Genomic DNA, 19,324 nt, shown 5'->3' with positions numbered 1-19,324 from the left:
TAAGATATACGTATTTAATATATTTAAAATATGGTTATTGATAAAGTTACAAAATAATACTTTATATAAAAGTAGTACTCTACATTGAATAAATCAAAATTCATGAACTTGTGTTCCGCTATCGACACTACTTCAGTTCTCTACTTCTGTTCCCATTTTTCTTTAATAGATACAAAAAATGAATCATTTCATATAAAAAATACTGTTTTCTTTCAAATTGCTTTGGCTTAAACAAGCGTGTTCTACATGTCATTATTAAGTTTTGTTATTAATTTGATTAATTATCCTTTTATTAAACTATATAACTATAACTACAAAAAGTAGGAATGTGCTTAATTATAAGATAATGATTTATGTTAAATAAAATGGCTTTGACTGAAGTTCACGGAAAATGTCAACCCTAAAACCGACATATGCAGATAACACACAATACCATCTAATATATATAAATCAGTTGTTTATAAACATATATAACTGTACAGTTGTAAATTTTTAAAGATATTATTTCAATTGATTTAAAGGTCATTCAATCAACAAATCTTTTTTCAAGATACTATTTTATTACTATTACCTTTTAATTAGATGAATATTAAAGCTACACATTTGTTACCACATTATAAAAAAAGAAAATGTTGGTCTAATATAGCTGACAAAAGTATGTGCCATCCTAATAAAAAATAATCTTAAACAAGCGAAGTTTATATAAAGACTTATTTGGACAGAATATGAGGATATCATTATTTTCCCAATTTGATTCTTCGCATTGGTTATCCTTACATGTGTCTAGTTATTTTTAAGTTTCGACATCAGGTTTTTTTTGTCTTCACAGTTGTGATATTCTTATCTTTAGTTATGTACAGATGTTGAAAAATTAAGACAGAAATAAAGACACTAAAATTACCAAAACAAAAACAAACGAAGGAGAAAAGTAAAAAAACAATGTATAGTCGAAGTGATTCGGCACTTAACCTTTGTCAATACATATACTAATACAATTTTTTATTTCGGATTCCGATGTTTACCAAAATGAATAGATGTGCCATATTTATACGTCACAATTAACTTTACATTTCAATGATTTTACAAAACTTAAAACTGCCTTTATCTTGATAAACAAAATGTTTATCTAAGTATCAAATAATTGACATACTGATTGATATAAAAAAAAGTTCATACTAAATATACATACATAATAAAACAATCAATATACAGGACAACATCTGAGTTACAAGACATGTATACACCCAATAATTATTTTCAAATCATGACAGCAAAAATTAATATATGTCTTTTACATGTTTTTAACAAAAGAATACATATATAAGCATAAATATTTTATAATTATAAGTTGTATAAAACGTTTACTTATTTCTTATTGAATGATATAAATCTCAAAATATTCTATTGAAAGAGTTAAAACAAAATATCAATTTATAAATCACATAATCTACAGAAAAAAAATCAGAAGGCATGGTAGACGTGTTAGGGATTGAGTATCTCCATTCTTTAATTGCGAGAACTGCAACTGCCTATCTTGAATTTATAATTTATTATTTTGTACTAATTTTCGTGAGTATTGGTGAACAAGGAATTTAAGGAATCGACAACATACAAGTTCACTAAAATCTTTAAGAATTTAACAAACATGGCAATATACATTTCCAAGACGAAAATAAATAAATTTTACAGTACAAACGTATGCTATATAAAAGCCTTTGCGTAGCAGACCTTTTAAAAACCCATTAAAGATAATTCATAGCTAAAACATTTTTTTATTAAATTTAAAACTACCAATTTCCGTGAATTTCATTGGGACAGAAGAACAACGAATTTAAATGTTCAACGAAATTCAAATTTTCTTAAGGAATGTATGCAAACCTTCCCTAAACCACGAATTCGAATTAAAATATCCACGAATATGCGAGTTTTCCTCAATCCATGAAAATTGGTACCTACGAAAATAAACGATACCACAGTATGTTAAAATGTATCTATTATACATCATATTGACCCTTACCTTATAACAATTCTAAATAAAATTATGTAATCACATGTATAGAATAGTTGACTCTAATAAGGTCCAAATGATTATATTGTAAAATTTATGGTAATTACCTGAACTCGTAAGACAATAAACGAAAAGTATTACTCATTACCTACATGTAAACTGATTTTCAAAATATATTTTGTAACCTTTTATGAGGTGAATTAAACAATTTCTGTTTTGCATGATGTTTTATGAAATACAACTAAAAGTCATAATTATAATATTTGCATACAAGTTCATATTAAAGATTATTAATGTGCTTGGTTCATGTAACCAAGTTTTAATCTGTCAATTATCAGATGTTATTTTTATATCATTTAACTACAGATGTTATAGTACACAACACCAGTTATTTGTTTACATTTAGGAGAAGAAAGTCCTATCAAAGATAACGAAAACAAAATATGATAAAAGAAGAAATAAAATGATATGGATTGCGTGCAATGTGTTTTCAATGAATATATTTTTTTAGATATCACATATTGACTTTCGTTTTTGCCCTTTTGTTTCCTACTAACTAAACATCGACCTCAACATAATTTTTATCATAAAAAACCGTGTCAACCTTAATTTGAAATTTTCATTTATATTCAAAAGCATTATGAAATTCCTAGTCGATAGGATATTGTTTTTTTGTTAATTAAAGCTGACGCATACGAACACGGATAGGTAAAAATTGATACAATTCAGCATTTAATATATTGATAATTAAAACATTATTTAAAAATAAAAATTGATAATGAAATGAAATATTACCAACAGTTATTCAATCTATTCTAATATTAGTACAACTACCGAAGTGACTATGACATCGGACAACCTGGATTATCACCCTAATTAAGTTCATTCAAACGATCATTGTTTCCTAACAACGAGGCGAATAAAGCTGACTGTAAATTTGAATCTTCATCGTCATCATCTTCACCCCTGGCGTTAAAAAAAGGTAGCGGGAAGGGCCAAGGTATTCGTCCAATCCTCCTTCTGTCAGATTGTTCGTCGTCTTCGTCATCTTCCTGATCATCTTCCTCATCACCACCATTCATTGAACCTTCTAGTGCTCTTTTAAGCAATTTTTCAACGCGCTTATGGCCCAACCTTTTGGCAATTATCATTGGCGTTGTAGAACCACTATGTGCTGAATATTTAACAATAGCACCGTTTTCTAGAAGCGATTTTACGATGTCTTTATTCCCATGTGTACATGCAGACATCAGGGCTGTCCATCCATCATTGTCTTCGATGTTAACATTAGCTTCGTTACGAAGTAACATTTCAACTGTATCTTTATGTTCAGCTTGGCAGGCAATTTTCAAAGGCGTCCAACCATTACTATCTGATTTATTGATATCGGCACCACGAGTCAAAAGAAGTTCTGCAATCTTTGTATGGCCCATACCGCAAGCGATTTTAAATGCTGTCGTTCCTTTATTATCAGCTTTGTTGATATCGCTTATATTGCTGAATAAAAGTTTGACAAGATCTACGTGGCCACCTTTACATGCTGTCATCAAGCATGTTTCTCCATCTTTGTCTGCTAAATTGACATCGGCACAATTTTGGATCAAATATTCAACTATTTCCTCGTATTTCTTATTTGAAGTTGAATAAAATGATGACGATTCCTTACATTCTTCTTGAAGTCCTATAATCTTTCCAATTTGTAGAATAGAATCCAATTTGTTTTTAGGGTCACCGACACATGCACCTTTCAGGGGACTCCACCCCTGTTTGTCAACTTTATTAACGTTTGCCCCCTTCGACACTAAAAACTTCACAGTTGATTCCTGTCCATTATTGCATGCGATTCGTAAAGCTGTCCAACCATCCACCTCTGTCATATCAATACCTGCTTTCCAGTTTAGGAGTAGTTCAGCGATATTATCATGTCCATATCTACAAGCAGACATAAGAGGAGTCCAGCCATCTGTGTCTTGTTTATTTACCTCTGCTCCCTTCTCCAATAACAATGTAACAGTTGCAATTTCCCCCCTTGCACACGATGATTTCAACGGGGTCCAACATCTTGTGTCAGCTTTATCTACTTCTGCTTTATTTTGAATGAGGAAATCTGCAATGTCATTATGACCACCATCACAAGCAAATCTAAGAGGTGTAAATCCGTCATTGTCGCTGTAGTTTAGGTCTATTTTCGTTTCAACAATCAAACGAACAATCGCAATATGACCATTTTGACATGATGCCATCAAGGAGTTCAAGCCTTCGTTGTCACACTTACTGGTGTCTGCACCTTTGGTAACCAAATATGCTGCAGTATCATATTGTCCAAGTTTAGCAGCAAGCATAAGCGCTGTTGTGCCTTTCCTATCACTCAAATTGATGTCGGCGTGATGCTGTATTAATATTTTTACTACCTTTAGACAGCCGCCTTGACTAACAATCATTAATGGAGTTCTACCTTCTTCATCAGTTTGATTTGGTTGTGCATCATTATTTAATAGTATTTCCACTGATCTTGAAAGACCCCCATTGCTTGCCATTCTGAGGGCAGTCTGTCCAATTAGGTTTCTGTGATTTATATTTGCCCCTCTTGTCACCAGGTTCTCGATGATGCCATCATGTCCACCTTGACTTGCTAGCATAAGCAGACTATTGCCATCACCATCAGCTGCATCGATTTTATCTTCACTTTCACTTTCAATTAAAATGTTAAATAATGATTCATAGCCACCCTTACAGACACTTTGTATCAGTTCTTTCCCATTACTATGTGTACGATCTAGCAATTTTCGAACATCGTATTTTAAAGGTTTATACGATTCTTGACTAACAAGGCAATCTACTATTTCATAATTTTCAGTGCAACAGGCGATCTTAAAGGCAGATAATTCGGCATTGGATTTGATGTCCATGTCAGCCCCATACTTCGTCAATAGCTTTATGCATGATAGTGAACCTTTTTGACAAGCAATCATAAGAGAAGTTTGTCCAGAGTTGTCACACTTATTTACAGTAGCATGGTTTTTTAATAGGATTTCAACAATGTCTGTATAGCCTTCAACACATGCAAACATTAAAGCTGTTTTTCCTTCCGATGATTCTGAATCAATGTCAATACCCTTTTTAACAATGACCTCTACTATTTTCGTCTGGTTCATCTTACAGGCATGCATCAAAGGAGTTAAATCTTCGCAAACAAGAGAATTTAAATCAGCTTGTTTTTCATCAATGATTAATTCAACCAAAGCTTTGTATCCATTTTTACAAGCCATTGTAAAAAAATCATTCCCGCTTCTCTTTTCATTACCGGATTCAGTAGTACTGATACTTAGTAGATCCTCATGGTTTAATCTAATTCCCATTTCTATAAAATAATCTACAATATCCCATGCGTTTGCTTGTTTTGCCAATGTCAAAGGTGAACATGCCTTATCAGAAATAATAGTAATACTGGCTCCATTTGAAACTAAACATTTTACTGTGTGCAAGTCCCCATTTTCACAAGCATACATAATTGGTGCTTTACCACAGTCATCTAATTTTTCCACGTCTGTTCCGTTTAATATGAGCAACTCTATTAATGGCACGTGTCCTCGGCTTGTGGCTGCTGTTAAAGGTGTATATCCATCATTGTCCGCTTTGTTAAGATAACTTCTGCAAGAGTCAATGACTATTTTGCCATTCTCGTCAACGACTTTTTCTAGTTTTTCTAGGAGTAGATCAACATTGTGTTTGTTTCCGTTTAAACATGCATATATCAAGGGAGAAATTCCCCTTTTGTCTGGTTGAAAAATATCAGCCCCGTGCTCGAGTAGATATATCAATGTTTTCGTATTTGCATCTCTACAGGCTTTAGTCAGAGCAGATAAATCTTCTTCATCGAACTCGTGAATGAGGTCTTTTAACATGGAATGGTCCAGTTCAAATGTTCTTCCCTTCTTTATGAACAAATCCAAAACAACAAACTGACGTTTTTCAATCACCATTTTTAATGGAGTCATAACGCCTTTTTCTTTGGATTCAATACTGCAATCTTGGTCTAGTAAAAATTCAATTATTGGAAGATGACCGATCTCACACGCTTTTAATAAAGATGCCTTGCTTTTGTCAGCCCCTTTCTTAATGAGCAGATTTGCAATTTCATCATTATGGGTTTTAAGGGCGATGAGATAAGGATTCCATCCACCTGGTGTAGATTTATCTACATCTGCTTTATTATGGATAAGCAGTTCAACAAGTTGAAGGTTTTGTGTTTCGCAAGCGCTTATGAGCGGTGTGTAGCCATTCAGGTCAGCAATATCGATATTGGCTCCAGCTTTTATCAATAATTCGACAATTTCTCGGTACAAGCCGTGGCATGCAGCCTTTAACGGACTAACACCATTCTTATCTGTGACATCAGTATCAACTTTATAATCAAGTAACTTCGAGACATTTTGCGTTTTCCCATGCATACAAGCAAGTATAAGAGCAGTTTGTCCAATATTGTTTGGCTTTTTCCAATCTGCACCCTTTTCCAGCAACAACTTAATAATTTCTCCACCATCACTATAGGTACATGCTATGGTTAAAGGAGTGTCCCCTGTAGATTCACTATAACAATTGACATCTGCTCCGTATTCTAATAGAACACTGATGACTTTGAAATTTCCGACTTTGCATGCTGACATTAATGATGTCCAGCCTTCGTGATCAACTTTGTTAATATCCGCGTTTTTCATCAGTAGTTTCTTGACAATTTGATAATGTTCATTGATAGAAGCACTTTTCAGTGGCGTCCATCCTTCTTTGTCTTCTTTGTTTATGTCTGCATTATTATTCAAAAGCACATCTACTGTGTCTTCATCGCCGACCCTGCATGCAGTTTTCAGAGGAGTCCAGCCATCATTATCTACCACATTAACATCAGCCTTGGCATTTATTAGAATCTGAACAAGACTGGCCTTTTTATTTCTACATGCAAACTTCAGGGGAGTCCATCCTTTGTTGTCAGCCTTATTAACGTCAGCTCCATGCTGAATGAGAATTTCTGAGGCTTTTATGTGACCTCTCATACAGGTGAAATGTAGCGGTGTCCATCCGTCAACATTAAAAAGATTGACATTTGCTTCATTATTAATAAGAAAGTTAATTACTTCATTATTGTTATTTTGACATGCTGCAATCAATGGGGTTAATTTCTTCACACTCTGGTGGTTTACACTTGAACCGTTTTCTACTAGGAGTTTTGCCATTTTTTCGTGACCAAACTTACAGGCTGACATGAGTTCAGTCCAACCGTCTTTATCTTGACTGTCAAAAGTGACACCATTCTTCGAAAGACATACAACGATTTCTGTGTTTCCGTTCGCAGCTGCAGTATGAAGGGGCGTCCAACCTTTTAAATCTGGTATATTAATATCTGCATTATGTGACATAAGTAATTTACATATTTTTAAATTACCTTCTTTACATGCAGTTCTCAAAGGCGTCCATCCATCCGTGTCTTTTCTGTTAACGTCTGATCCCGCATCGATAAGAAGTGAGGAAATCTTATAATACCCATTTTTGCATGCTATTTTAAGGGGTGTATAACCTTTTTTATCAGGTTTATCGACATCAGGACGTTTCTTAAGAAGACGTTCAACAGCTTTATATTTGTTATTGTTACACGCAACTCTAAGTGGTGTCCATCCATTATTATCATCGAGATCAACGTTTGCATTGTTTTCAAGAAGTAAATTAATTACTGCAATATGCTCGTTATTAACTGCAGTCATGAGTGGCGTTATTCCGTCATTACTTTTATAATTTACATCTGCATTTCCACATACAAGGAGTTCTGCAACCTTTACATGTCCCATTTGACAACTTGACATAAGTGGCGTCCATCCATCATTGTCAGCTTGATCAATTTCAAGTTTATGCGTATTCAATAAAATCTCAACAACTTTACTGTGCCCATTCACAGATGCTTTTTTCAAAGATGTCCACCCATAATTGTCTGCCATGTTAAGGTCCAATGTGTCTTCGATTAAAAGAACTTTAACAATATGTTCTGCTCCTCTCTTACACGCTCGACTAAGCGGCACCCATCCGTCATTGTCACGGGAATTCAAGTTTGCTCCTAATTTGATAAGACTTTGCACTGTTCCTTTTTCACCACTAATGCACGCCATAGCTAAGGCTGTCTTTCCGGATTTATCTTTCATATCGACTTCGAAACCTTTATTTTTTAACAATGAAATAATACGATCATGTCTTTCCTCAAACGCTATAACAAGTGGTGTCCTGCCATCTTCGTATACGGTGCTAGTGTAAGCTTCATTGTCCAGAAGTAATGAAACTATATTTTCATGTCCACTTATACATGCATATTTTAGGGCGGACATTTTGCTTTTGTTAAACGTCTTGATGTCCATCCCTTTCTCAATCAGCAATTGCACTGTTTCATATAATCCCGTGTAACATGCTAGCATTAAAGGAGTAGTTCCTGATGCATCAACTGTATTGATATTTGACCCTGCATTAATCAAAAAGTTTGCGATTTCATGATTTCCTCGATGACAGGCAGCACATAAAGCGGTCCATGAATCATCCCAAACAATATTCACATTGGCACCACTTCTTATCATCAGTCTTACAACTGATAATGGGTACCCTTGGCCAACTGTAATCCTAAACAGAGCTGAAACTATTTTATCCTTGATACTCTTTTCTACATGGCGTAGCATAAAGGAAACAATCTCTTCATAGCCTTGGCTACATGCTATTGCTAATGGGGACCCTTGGAATCGTCCAGTGATAGCAATTTCTTGTATCTCTTTTGTATTTATCATACCAATTATCCATTTCCCACCCATTTTGGTGAATTGAGCAATTAGTTTTTGTCTAAATACAGGAACTTGCATTTGTCTGGAATAGAATACACTGTAGTCTTTTCGGGAAACATCATCAAGTATTCGCCTGAAATAACGTTCTTCCTGCAAGTTATTTACGACCATGAAGTCTTCCCCAAAGATTTGTTGCGTACATTGTAACACCAATTTTCCGTAAAAGACCGTTCCATCAACCAACTGCAAGAATACATTCTGCAAATCTTTATGTTCACAGAAATAACAACAAAGAAAATGGAACATAATTGAATTCGAAATTTTATAATGATCCCCGTCCTTTAAAACATAATTTTCGGGATGATCCCATAAGCTAGCTCCTACTTGAACACAATCAAGTGCGTATGTTTTTAAGATTTGTTGAATTCTATCTGATTCCTTTCGAATTTCATGTTGTTCAAAACATGAACTGTTTATACAACCATTATGAACTGTAATTGAAAACAAGGCACAATGTTTTGGCTTATTATACAAAAACCAGTCGTCCAATTGATCACTCCAAGCAGTTTCAAATTTGACAGCGCTGACAGATAGTTGCGGTGCAAATTGATCTGAATATTCGGGTGCTAAATTCTTTATGTGTCGACTGAAGAACAAATCAGGTTCCGACAAAATTATTTTCCAATAGACACATGCAGTGAAAGAAATCATGATTTTCGTCTTGCCTGCTTGTACCATTTGTTTGAAACTTTTGTTATGTTCAATCAAATACTGAACCGACTCTTGTACAGGAAATAACCGACCACAAGCATCTTCTAAAACAAACAATTGATGCCTATCAAGCTTATAGTGATTTACGACTTCAACAGGGGATTTACAAGGAATAATAACATAACACTCATTGTGCCCTACAAAAGAAAGCGCAATATGATGTAACAAAGCGTTTACTTCCTCCTTTTCTGTTCCTACCAGTGTCACACAAGATGAGTCTTCAAGTTCCTTCTGCAGGTCATCGATAACATCTTTCATATTAAAATTGTCTGTAACTTTTTTCCAGGTCCTGATTTCTAGATGGTGCAAATCTGTAAAAAATATTTTCGTGTAATAATGAATACTTAACCATAAGTGTGTCTGTCTGTCTGTATGACTGTTTGTCTGTCTGTCTGTCTGTCTGCAGTGAGTGTGTGTGTGTGTGTGTTTATTTGTCCATTTGTCTTGTCTTTCAGTCTGTTTGTCTGTTTGTTTGTTTCTTTGTCTGTTTTGCCTTGTCTTGTCTGTCTGTCTGTTTGTTTGTTTGTTTGTCTGTTTTTCTTGTCTGTTTGTCGGTCGGTTTGTCTGTTTTTCAGACTTTCTCTCTCTCTATATATATGTGTCTGTCTGTCTGTCTGTCTGTATGTATAACAGGCAGTCATGAAGCAAGACATTAGTTTATTCACCTTGACAGGAACACTCGTGCGGTTTTAAACTCTTGTTTTCTTGTTCTTGGAGAATAGCTTCTTCAATATCCTGGTTCCCGATTCGTTCATCATTCGCATTTGAGATCTGTCTAGATACTTGACTGGAAAGTTGACGCAGAAGTCTAGTGCATTTTCCTTCAAATTTGTTACCACCAAGCCTGACAACAGCCTTAAAAGAAAGAGCATTTAAACATTAAGTTAAACAAATGAAAAAGTGATAGTTAACATAGGAAAAGTTTAGAGGGAAATGAACCCTTGCAAAATCAATATATTAAGATATATTAAATGGGATTCTTTTATATAAAGACATTTTTAGAATGTCAAAGCAATATTCTTTAAACATTTCACATTTATATAAATTTCATATAAAGATACCCTTAAGTGCAAACATGTCGTTTATGCTGCCACTCTGATATTAAAATGTGTCTAAACAAACATAATTATTTGAACAAAGTATTTTGCAAAAAATAGATATAAACCAGCATGACATATTGTTCCGCATGACATACTTGTAGCTACAAAAAATCACCTTGACTTGACAAAGTAAAAATGCGAAACGACAATAAAATTTGCTCCAAGAAATATTATCTTTTAACATAAGGTTTTGATCTCTACCGACCTTTAGTTTGTAGATGTTAATCATGATATAACGCATACTAACATGACTAAGTTGTATCTATAGTAAATATTATATCACGTTCAATAAGATCGATTCGTTCAAGATAGTTAGTCATCGAATAACATAGTGAGTGGACAAATATTGGAAAGTGAAAATGAAGGATACTACTAAGTTTAACTTAGAAAGTATGAAGTAAATTGCGAAAAAAGAAATACGTCGACAAGAAACTGATCTCAGACTATATATTGGGAGATCATTTCGTTTTATAAGATAATATTTGAAACTTCTATGAATCATTGTTTAAGTTAAGAATGGGAATAATCGTCAACAAGGATAGAAAAAATCAAATATACCATTATAAAACACAATAGACTAAAATTGTATGCGCACAGGAAGTCAAAACGGAAGGAATTTCTTATGATTCCAGTCGTTTGGTTTAGGTGTGACCATATCCTTCTAGGGAATTATTCCAGTAGCTACAAAAGATACTAACCTTGCTGTGAAGAACACATATATCACCCAGAGCTAACCAGCTTACTTGTTTTACAAACTAGAGGCTCTAAAGAGCTGTGTTGCTCACCTTGGTCTATGTGAATATTAATCAAAGGACGCAGATGGATTCATGACAAAATTGTGTTTTGATGATGGTGATGTGTTTGTACATCTTACTTTACTGAACATTCTTGCTGCTTACAATTATTTCTATCTGTAATGAACTTGGCCCAGTAGTTTCAGTGGAAAATGTTAGTAAAAATTTACAAATTTTATGAAAATTGTTTAAAATTGACTATAAAGGATAATAACTCCTTAGGGGGTCAATTGACCATTTTGGTCATGTTCATTTATTTTGAGGTCTTACTTTGCTGTACATTATTGCTGTTTACAGTTTACCTCTAACTATAATAATATTCAAGATAATAACAAAAAACGGCAAATTTCCTTAAAATAACCAATTCAGGGGCAGCAACCTAACAACGGGTTGTCCGATCCATCTGAAAATTTCAGGGCATAGATCTTCACCTGATAAACAATTCAAAATCAGTCAGATTTGCTCTAAATTTTGGTTTTTGAGTTATAAGCCAAAAACTGCATTTTACCCCTATGTTCTATTTTTAGCCGTGACAGCCATCTTGGTTGGTTGGCCGGGTCACACCACACATTTTTTAAACTAGATACCCCTAAGATGATTGTGGCCAAGTTTTGATTAATTTGGCCCAGTAGTTTCAGAGGAGAAGATTTTTGTAAAAGATTACTAAGATTTACGAAAAATGGTTAAAAATTGACTATAAAAGGCAATAACTCCTATAAGGGTCAACTGCCCATTTTGGTTATATTGACTTATTTGTAAATCTTACTTTGCTGAACATTATTGCTGTTTACAGTTTATCTCTATCTATAATAATATTCAAGATAATAACCAAAAACAGCAAAATTTCCCTAAAATTACCAATTCAGGGGTAGCAACCCAACAACGGATTGTCCTATTCATCTAAAAATTTCAGGGCAGATAGATCTTGACCTGATAAACAATTTTACCCATATCAGATTTGATCTAAATGCTTTGGCTTTTGAGTTATAAGTCAAAAACTGCATTTTACCCCTATGTTCTATTTTTAGCCATGGCGGCCATCCTGGTTGGTTGGCCGGGTCACGCCACTAATTTTTAAAACTTGATACCCAAATAATGATGGTGGCCAAGTTTTGATTAATTTGGCTCAGTAGTTTCAGAGGAGAAGATTTTTGTAAAAGATTACTAAGATTTACGAAAAATGGTTAAAAATTGACTATAAAAGGCAATAACTCCTATAAGGGTCAACTGCCCATTTTGGTTATATTGACTTATTTGTAAATCTTACTTTGCTGAACATTATTGCTGTTTACAGTTTATCTCTATCTATAATAATATTCAAGATAATAACCAAAAACAGCAAAATTTCCCTAAAATTACCAATTCAGGGGTAGCAACCCAACAACGGATTGTCCTATTCATCTAAAAATTTCAGGGCAGATAGATCTTGACCTGATAAACAATTTTACCCATATCAGATTTGATCTAAATGCTTTGGCTTTTGAGTTATAAGTCAAAAACTGCATTTTACCCCTATGTTCTATTTTTAGCCATGGCGGCCATCCTGGTTGGTTGGCCGGGTCACGCCACTAATTTTTAAAACTTGATACCCAAATAATGATGGTGGCCAAGTTTTGATTAATTTGGCCCAGTAGTTTCAGAGGAGAAGATTTTTGTAAAAGATTACTAAGATTTACGAAAAATGGTTAAAAATTGACTATAAAAGGCAATAACTGCTATAAGGGTCAACTGCCCATTTTGGTTATATTGACTTATTTGTAAATCTTACTTTGCTGAACATTATTGCTGTTTACAGTTTATCTCTATCTATAATAATATTCAAGATAATAACCAAAAACAGCAAAATTTCCCTAAAATTACCAATTCAGGGGTAGCAACCCAACAACGGATTGTCCTATTCATCTAAAAATTTCAGGGCAGATAGATCTTGACCTGATAAACAATTTTACCCATATCAGATTTGATCTAAATGCTTTGGCTTTTGAGTTATAAGCCAAAAACTGCATTTTACCCCTATGTTCTATTTTTAGCCATGGCGGCCATCCTGGTTGGTTGGCCGGGTCACGCCACTAATTTTTAAAACTTGATATCCAAATGATGATGGTGGCCAAGTTTGGTTTGATTTGGCCCAGTAGTTTCAGAGAAGATTTTTGTGAAAGATTACTAAGATTTACGAAAAATGGTTAAAAATTGACTATAAAAGGCAATAACTCCTATAAGGGTCAACTGACCATTTTGGTTAAATTGACTTATTTGTAGATCTTACTTTGCTGAACATTATTGCTGTTTACAGTTTATCTCTATCTATAATAATATTCAAGATAATAACCAAACACAGCAAAATTTCCCTAAAATTACCAATCCAGGGGCAGCAACCTAACCACGGGTTGTCAGATTCATCTGAAAATTTCAGGGCAGATAGATCTTGACCTGATAAACAATTTTACCCATATCAGATTTGCTCTAAATGCTTTGGCTTTTGAGTTATAAGCCAAAAACTGCATTTTACCCCTATGTTCTATTTTTAGCCATGGCGGCCATCCTGGTTGGTTGGCCGGGTCACGCCACTAATTTTTAAAACTTGATACCCAAATGATGATGGTGGCCAAGTTTGGTTTAATTTGGCCTAGTAGTTTCAGAGAAGATTTTTGTAAAAGATTACTAAGATTTACGAAAAATGGTTAAAAATTGACTATAAAAGGCAATAACTCCTATAAGGGTCAACTGACCATTTTGGTTATATTGACTTATTTGTAGATCTTACTTTGCTGAACATTATTGCTGTTTACAGTTTATCTCTATCTATAATAATATTCAAGATAATAACCAAACACAGCAAAATTTCCCTAAAATTACCAATCCAGGGGCAGCAACCTAACCACGGGTTGTCAGATTCATCTGAAAATTTCAGGGCAGATAGATCTTGACCTGATAAACAATTTTACTCCGTCAGATTTGCTCTAAATGCTTTGGTTTTTGAGTTATAAGCCAAAAACTGCATTTTACCCCTATGTTCTATTTTTAGCCATGGTGGTCATCTTGGTTGGTTCGCCGGGTCACGCCACACATTTTTAAACTTGATATCCCAATGATGATTGTGGCCAAGTTTGGTTGAATTTGGCCCAGTAATTTTAGAGGAGAAGATTTTTGTAAAAGTTAACGACGACGGACGACGACGAAGGACGACGGACGACGGACGAAGACGGACGCCGGACACCAAGTGATGAGAAAAGCTCACTTGGCCCTTTGGGCCAGCTGAGCTAAAAAAGGAATCTTTAAAGCACATTAATGATTATTGATAATCTTATAAAATCCTGTTACAAAACTTTGAAAATTTCGAAAAACTAAGGAATTTCTTATCCCAGGAACAGGTTATCTTAGCCGTATTTGGCACAACTTTTTGGAATTTTGGGTCCTCATTGCTATTCAACTTTGCACTTGTTTGGTTTTATAACTATTTTGATCCGAGCGTTAGTGATGAGTCTTATGTAGACGAAACGCGCGTCTGGAGTACTAAACTATAATCCTGGTACCGTTGATAACTATTAATATATATTGAACATGCATACATACCATACACAGAGATTTCCATTCTTCATCAAATTGTTTTACTGAAATCGTTTTCATTGGAGAATTTTGATAACGTTTCCTCGTCAAATATATTCTAGATAAATCGGCTTGTATACTTGTATCATCTTTAGACGGCTTCTTGTCAAACTGAACCGTTGGAACATCTTGTTCATTTGAATACAACCAAAAACGTAGTAGTAGAATAAGGTCATAATCCATGGACGATGTGGATCCATAATTATCTGCTTGAATTAAAAACAAAATCGATTGATTCTCGAATTTTAAGTACACACAAACATGTTTGGTAATATTCAATATTTCTATTTTCAATTACATTATTCTGAGGCAATTTTACAAGTAGGCGTACGAATAGTCTAAATTAAATCTGTAAAATAATGTAATAATTCGAAAAAACACGGTGACCTATAGTTGTTAATTTCTGTGATATTTGGTCTCTTGTGGAGAGTTGTCTCATTGGTAATCATACCACATGTTCTTTTTTATATTGTATGATACAGACGTTTGACTCCTCTGTCATAATTTATTATAAAGCTAAAAGTGCCGACACTGCTGCGACAGGTGGGAATTTTTAATTATCAATTAATGGAGGTAATGGATCGACATAAACATTGGAACAAATACACATAGATCTAACGGTCGCTTATTTCAAACGAAAGGTGTCCTCTTTAACATGTACTCCTAGGTTGCTTCTGTGCCAATTTTCGTTTCCTACGACTTTCTCCAACATCAAAAGTTTGTTCAACACTTTGAGTTATTTTTTTTGCAAACTAACATAATTGTTTTTAGTGTTTCTTCTAGCTTTAAAAAAAATAGATTTTAAGCATTTTTGTCTAATTTAATATAATTCTACACATTTTTGTTAGCCAACATGTAATAATTTATTACTCAATAGTGACAAATATTTGCTTTTTATAAAGATAACTAAAATATGCTATTTAAATCATGTAATTATCATCTTTGACCGCTATTATAAGAACAAGTGATTCCTCTCCAATAAGCGTATCGGATACTTCATGTTCTCTTTCTGTCATTTTTCTTTTTCATAACAGAAAGTTGAGACGTAAAGAAATACTTCAAACACGTGCTTGCTAAAATTATTTTGAAGTACCCACTTTAAACAATTATTACTGTCAAAGATGTAAAATGAATCCTTTTGATATATGACATGTGACGCCATTTAACGACACAATTTCATTAAACAATAAAATCCACACTTTATTAAAACTACACATTTTTGCTGATAGCTGTCAAATTTGAACTGCATATTATTTAGTTTCTGTCAAAATCGTAACGCATGACAAGTTCAAGGTGGGACCCTTGTATTGTTTAATAAGGCAACAAATCCAAGAAATTTGAAAAAAAGAGAAAAGGTTGTACGAATTCGAAGCGGAACCGTTATATTTGTTTCGCCAAATTCGTTTGAAAATTTTGAAAGTTTATCTGCACGATTTTTCAGTTTTTCGTCGGCGTTAACCTTTGTGTACACACTAAATGCAATATGTGAATTATACCTCTCGTGCCGTAGATGGATTCCTTATGCTCTTTAGACAATGATTTTAAAAAGTCTGCTGCAGTATCCAAATGAAGCATTTCCAGATTTGTTTCTAATATTTTCTCTTCAATGTTCTGAATAACAGCACTGTTTGCTATGTGGAAAAGTTTTTCTAAAAGAAGAAAATTCTTTTTCTCTTCCTTTTCTTTCGTCTTTTCACATATATCTGCAATACAAAAGTTCGTTTACATATATTATATTAGATAATTTATGTACCCTTTGCTGTACGAAAAAGATTTCAGAAATCTTGATACTAAAACAGAACAAAGTCTTTGACAAAGGTTGATTTATCATATTTCTTGTTAAAACTTAGAAAGAAATAAAGATGATGATGTTCTGGATATAATTATTTCATCTTATCTGAACAGAAATTATTCTTCAGACGTCAATGTCTTTTAAAGAGGCCCAGATAAACATATTTCTAATCATAGTTATTCTTTCTAGTTTTAATTCCACGTACAGTATCTTTATTGTCTCTAACCAAACTGTTTGTAACAAAATAATACCTTTTGTTACACATTTGACGACTTTGCTGGGCATACTTTCAGCCTCACATGGCAATTGACACTCGTCCCTAAGACTTGATGGACCTTTGGCGGCAGTTGCAATGGTAAATGAATACTCTGTATTAGAAGATACATTCGACATCAAGATACTTCCATCACCCTTGTTGTTCGGTTTAATATCCCTTGTTTGCGTTTCATCGTAATGATTGGTCATTACCAATTTATAGCATTGTATTTTATCTTTGGTAGGATAGTCCGGACTAGTCCAAGAAACCATTATTCCATTCGGTTTGGGAGAAGCTGTGACATCCATCGGCTGTAAAGGATCTATGATACAAAAAGTAATAGAATATAATCAAATAATTGCCGGATACTTATTTTGCGTGCTATGAATTTAAGTTTTTAAGCAATAAATTGTTGTTTTTTTTTTATAAAAACAGACTGAACATTTAAAAGGTATTATTAATTGTTACTCTGATAATATAATAACATGATAATTTTTATGCCTAGTTATGGTGAGAGAGATAATGCTATTAATTTTAAAACATCAAATAATCGTTAATTGACATATCTTTTATTTCAGAAATGTAAAACATATGTTTAAATAAAGGTACAATGCATTAAAGAGCATTACACACACTTGAAACCCTTTAAATATGGCGAAAACAATACTTGTAATCTGGGTAATTATAAAAATGACGAGTTTATTTAAAACCCTGTGTCTTTGGTGGATAACTATTTTATTGACATTCATATCAAATCTACTTATTCTAAATGCCACCAAAAAAAGCCCCGACACCATCTGTGATAATCTATTTATGGATATACGAGTAATTCAATTCTTTTCGTCTGTAAAAAAAAACATTGTGTGTTAGCACATACCTGGTGTTTTACAATGGATAAATTCAGTATATTCACTCTCAGTTCTAATTCCATTTGACTGGTTCTCATCTGTTTGAATATTATTTCCTGTTCTTACACTTATTGCCATGCGAATGGAATAAGATGTTGACGGGAATACATCAGATATCAGAAAGGAGGATTTGTTTGACGATATGTTGATAATGTCTTTGTTACCATCATTAATTTCAACTATAAAGTGTCGAATCTTATCTATCGATGGATATTCCGGCACAAACCAGCTCAAATGAATGCCTTCGAAGTCGGCCACAACTTTCAAATTCTTTGGCGGAAACGGTTCTATCAGTGAAAAAAGATAATATTTGTTAATTGTAAGCATGTGAATTCAATAAATGATTTGGCTTTCAGTAGTTGTAAGTAATCATATGCTTAAAGTTGTTAACTTATCAATTTTTTTTATTTCCAGGGAAAAGAATTATAAATTAATATAGTTCAAAACACTAGTGTTGAATCTCGTGTATGCAGTTTACGATACTCAGGTTAAACAAATTGAGATCAAAATATGTTTGTCAATTTCAGTACAAAAGAAAACATCAAATTCTATAATAATAGATTTCATAAAATACAAAACACTTCAATACTTTCTGATAATTCTTTTATAATTATTTTTACGTTTTGTCCAATCAGCAAAAATTTGATTATGTGGCCTACTTTGAAAGATTTCCAAATCGAAAAAAAATAATTATTGGTAAGATTATGTAGATTTTCTTGCAGCACAATTGTTTTTTAGAAAAAAAATAATATTATTTCCAATCTAAAAAAGAATAAGCAATTTTTGCAGTAAACCTGTAGTAAAGTCAAGAACTGAGACGAGTAATCAATTGAAGCTGTTGGATAAATTACTTTTAGCGGTACAGTTGATAGAAACGCTGAAGTTACTTTCACATTCCTTGTCGGACGTTGAACAGCATGTTTTAATCGCAAAAGAATATGTCTGAGATGGCAATACATCTGACATTAGATAATAATTCTTCTTTTCGGATGAGTTGAGGATATCTGTTTTACCATTAGTTCTTCTTTCTATCTTGTAATAGTGAATTTTTTTTAAAGATGGGTACGACGGAGGTTCCCATGTCAGTTTGATGCCGTCTACTCCTGCTTCACCTTTTAAATTCCGTGGGTGTTGAGGATCTAAAAGACAAAAGATAACAATGGCGAATTTAAGAAACTGTCAAACGTTTGGAAATATACACGGTGCAAATGAACATAATTCAAAAGTTATGAAAAAGAAAATTAAAATCAACTCTTAATACGTTTTAGGACACCATCATG

The 19,324-nt window shown here is 33.5% G+C and overlaps 1 protein-coding gene across 1 annotated transcript; it reads right to left on the bottom strand.

The window, feature by feature from the left end:
• LOC143083562 (uncharacterized) lies at nucleotides 1-9,876 on the bottom strand. The gene has a single exon (XM_076259819.1). It carries the CDS (start codon nucleotides 9,844-9,846, stop codon nucleotides 2,881-2,883), a length of 6,966 nt encoding a protein of 2,321 aa, XP_076115934.1. The 5' UTR covers nucleotides 9,847-9,876; the 3' UTR covers nucleotides 1-2,880.
• Nucleotides 9,877-19,324: the final 9,448 nt, after the last annotated feature.

The sequence above is a fragment of the Mytilus galloprovincialis genome, chromosome 7, assembly GCF_965363235.1.
Source record: "Mytilus galloprovincialis chromosome 7, xbMytGall1.hap1.1, whole genome shotgun sequence".
Taxonomy (NCBI): Eukaryota; Metazoa; Mollusca; class Bivalvia; order Mytilida; family Mytilidae; genus Mytilus; species Mytilus galloprovincialis.
Note: the sequence above shows the minus strand (reverse complement) of the source record. Positions and strands in the feature narration are given on the sequence as shown.